Below are 2174 nucleotides of genomic sequence, written 5' to 3'. Positions count from 1 at the left end.
GAGAGAGAGAGAGAGAGAGAGAGAGAGAGAGAGAGAGAGATTCTCGAGCAGATTTTCCGAATTGAACTAGGCGGAGGCAAAATTTGCGGACAGCTTTACTAAGTTGAGGCGTTTTGTATAGAAAGAAAAATCAAAACTTAAAATGTCAGAACTTTTGATCGGAAAGAGCTACTCATAATCTTTTATGTGAATTAAATATTATTCATGAGTAATATTGCGTCTCATTAAATGTTATTTTTAATTAAATCATGGGTCACTGTGCTGTATTAGAAAGTTTTCGTGGAAGTAACAAAATTAGTGCATGGGCCTGTAAATTAACTACTTACTGCTTATCCGTGTCCCCTAAAATGATGGCGATTAAAGCACATCTGGCTATCTTATAACCTTTTTAAAAAGTTTAGTTTTAATGGCGTTCAATACAGATGCATCTCACCAGAATGCTATTCTTTATAATCAATTAATTAAAACAAAGTGAACAATCTCGTCTCTCTCGGCGTCTTTCCTGCAGGATGATGAACTTCCTTCAACACTTTTCTGAGATTCGTTAAGAGTTGCTAAAGGCCACAATTCCACACGAGTCTTTTGGTTCTTCAGTCTCGTCAGTTCTCCCCACCTTGGTATGCTTGGTCAAGATCTTCAGTGCTCAGTAATGCGTGGTCGTGCATAACTATCCTAAGCAATGTAAAACATGAAACTGGCAAAGGAGTGTTCCCTCTACAAATTGACAATGACCTGGCAAAGGTGCCGCAAGGTGCATGTCATTTAGCCTCTTTGTGTACGGAAATTTGCCACGAAGCTGGTAACATGACACACAATTGGCTCCCTGCCACGGCAGTGACGCATTACTCATATTCACGTAATTGTATCCGGCATGTATATCACAGGAATACATATGACAGGCATTTTTACATGTATTTTTAAATCTTTTAATTTCAAAACTTAAAAGGGTATATATTGTGTTTGGGTTAGTTTGTTTATGCTTTGATTTTGTTTAATTGTTGTTTTTTGTTGTTAGTTATTCAAATTGTTATCGAGTTGTGTTTTTTTGGGGTTTTTTGGGTCTTTTTTGCAAGTTTTGTTTTGGTTGTTATTGGCTTTTTTGCTGTTTTTTAACATATTTTTTTCCTGGGGGGGGGGGGGGGGGTTTTTGTTTTTTTTTTTAATTTTTTTTTTGGGGGGGGGGGGGGGGGAGATTATGTGTTGCTAGTTAAAGTTTCATTGATATCGAACAAGCATCAATTCCCTGTATTAAATCAATACCAACACTATCAGCGGTTTGTAGGGAAAATAACACTTGGAAGCTACACTATGATCACATAATTTGTGATACGTGGACTGTCCCAAAGTTAACCAGAAAATATGGTGCAAAAAGTCCGTAAATTTGTCCTGATTGAGATAAGGCGTACACATGGAATATTCCATTCGTTTCCCAACAGCCCTCGTATACCAGCTGTGCAAAGGAGTCGTAGTCTTGTCCATGTAAAGAAAATGCCTTGAAGATGTCTCGTGTCTTGTTTTTGATAATAGGGATGTATTTTTGGTTGTAAAAAAATTCTCTAAGAGTACAATTACGTAATGATAGTGCTGTTTATTAATGAAAAAAAGGTTAAGACAAAATAATAATGATGGCATCCTTTCTCAGATTTTGCCGTCATTAATATTGCAATACAAGTCAATGCATCCTTCACGCAAGTCACAGTCTAGGAGCACACCATTGCTGACTGCTGCAGCACGGCAAGCTTCTGTGTAGTTTCTCTTTGCACACACCAAGAACTGACAAGGAACATACGACATAGGGGACATATTCATTAATTTGACGGGGAAACAATCAAACATATGTGAAAAGAACTCACGCCCCGCCATCTCTCTGGACATCATATACCAGATCACAAACTTTGTCCATGCATACGATAATCTACAATCATACAGGGGTACTGAAAACATTCACATTTTGAAAATAGAAAAAAGGCTAAAAACAAGTAACAGTGGTTTGGCCACTACACAGTTTTGGTAGGAGGCTTCAGCGGCAATAGCTTGAGCACGGAGAATATCCCGTAGACATAGGCGGACAGTATCCACTTGATGGTTGCTCCGACGCTAAAGCCGCGATTACTGGGGAACGGAGAGAAAGAACTCATTAGTTAAGAAACCAACAGACTTACTTCAGTGGGGAG

The 2174-nt window shown here is 38.5% G+C and overlaps 1 protein-coding gene across 1 annotated transcript in view; it reads right to left on the bottom strand.

The window, feature by feature from the left end:
- Positions 1–1568: 1568 nt before the first annotated feature.
- The window catches only part of LOC101845734 (transmembrane protein 254), an 11772-nt gene continuing 11166 nt past the window's right edge, over positions 1569–2174 (bottom strand). Inside the window, exon 4 of the mRNA XM_005110983.2 lies at positions 1569–2112. Coding sequence (XP_005111040.1) covers positions 1998–2112 — 115 coding nt within the window. The 3' untranslated portion in view covers positions 1569–1997. The remainder of the gene's footprint in view (positions 2113–2174) is intronic.

This window comes from Aplysia californica, unplaced genomic scaffold (assembly GCF_000002075.1).
Source record: "Aplysia californica isolate F4 #8 unplaced genomic scaffold, AplCal3.0 scaffold00979, whole genome shotgun sequence".
Lineage (NCBI taxonomy): Eukaryota > Metazoa > Mollusca > Gastropoda > Aplysiida > Aplysiidae > Aplysia > Aplysia californica.
The sequence above is the reverse complement of the archived record's forward strand: the minus strand, read 5'-3'. Positions and strand labels throughout refer to the sequence as shown.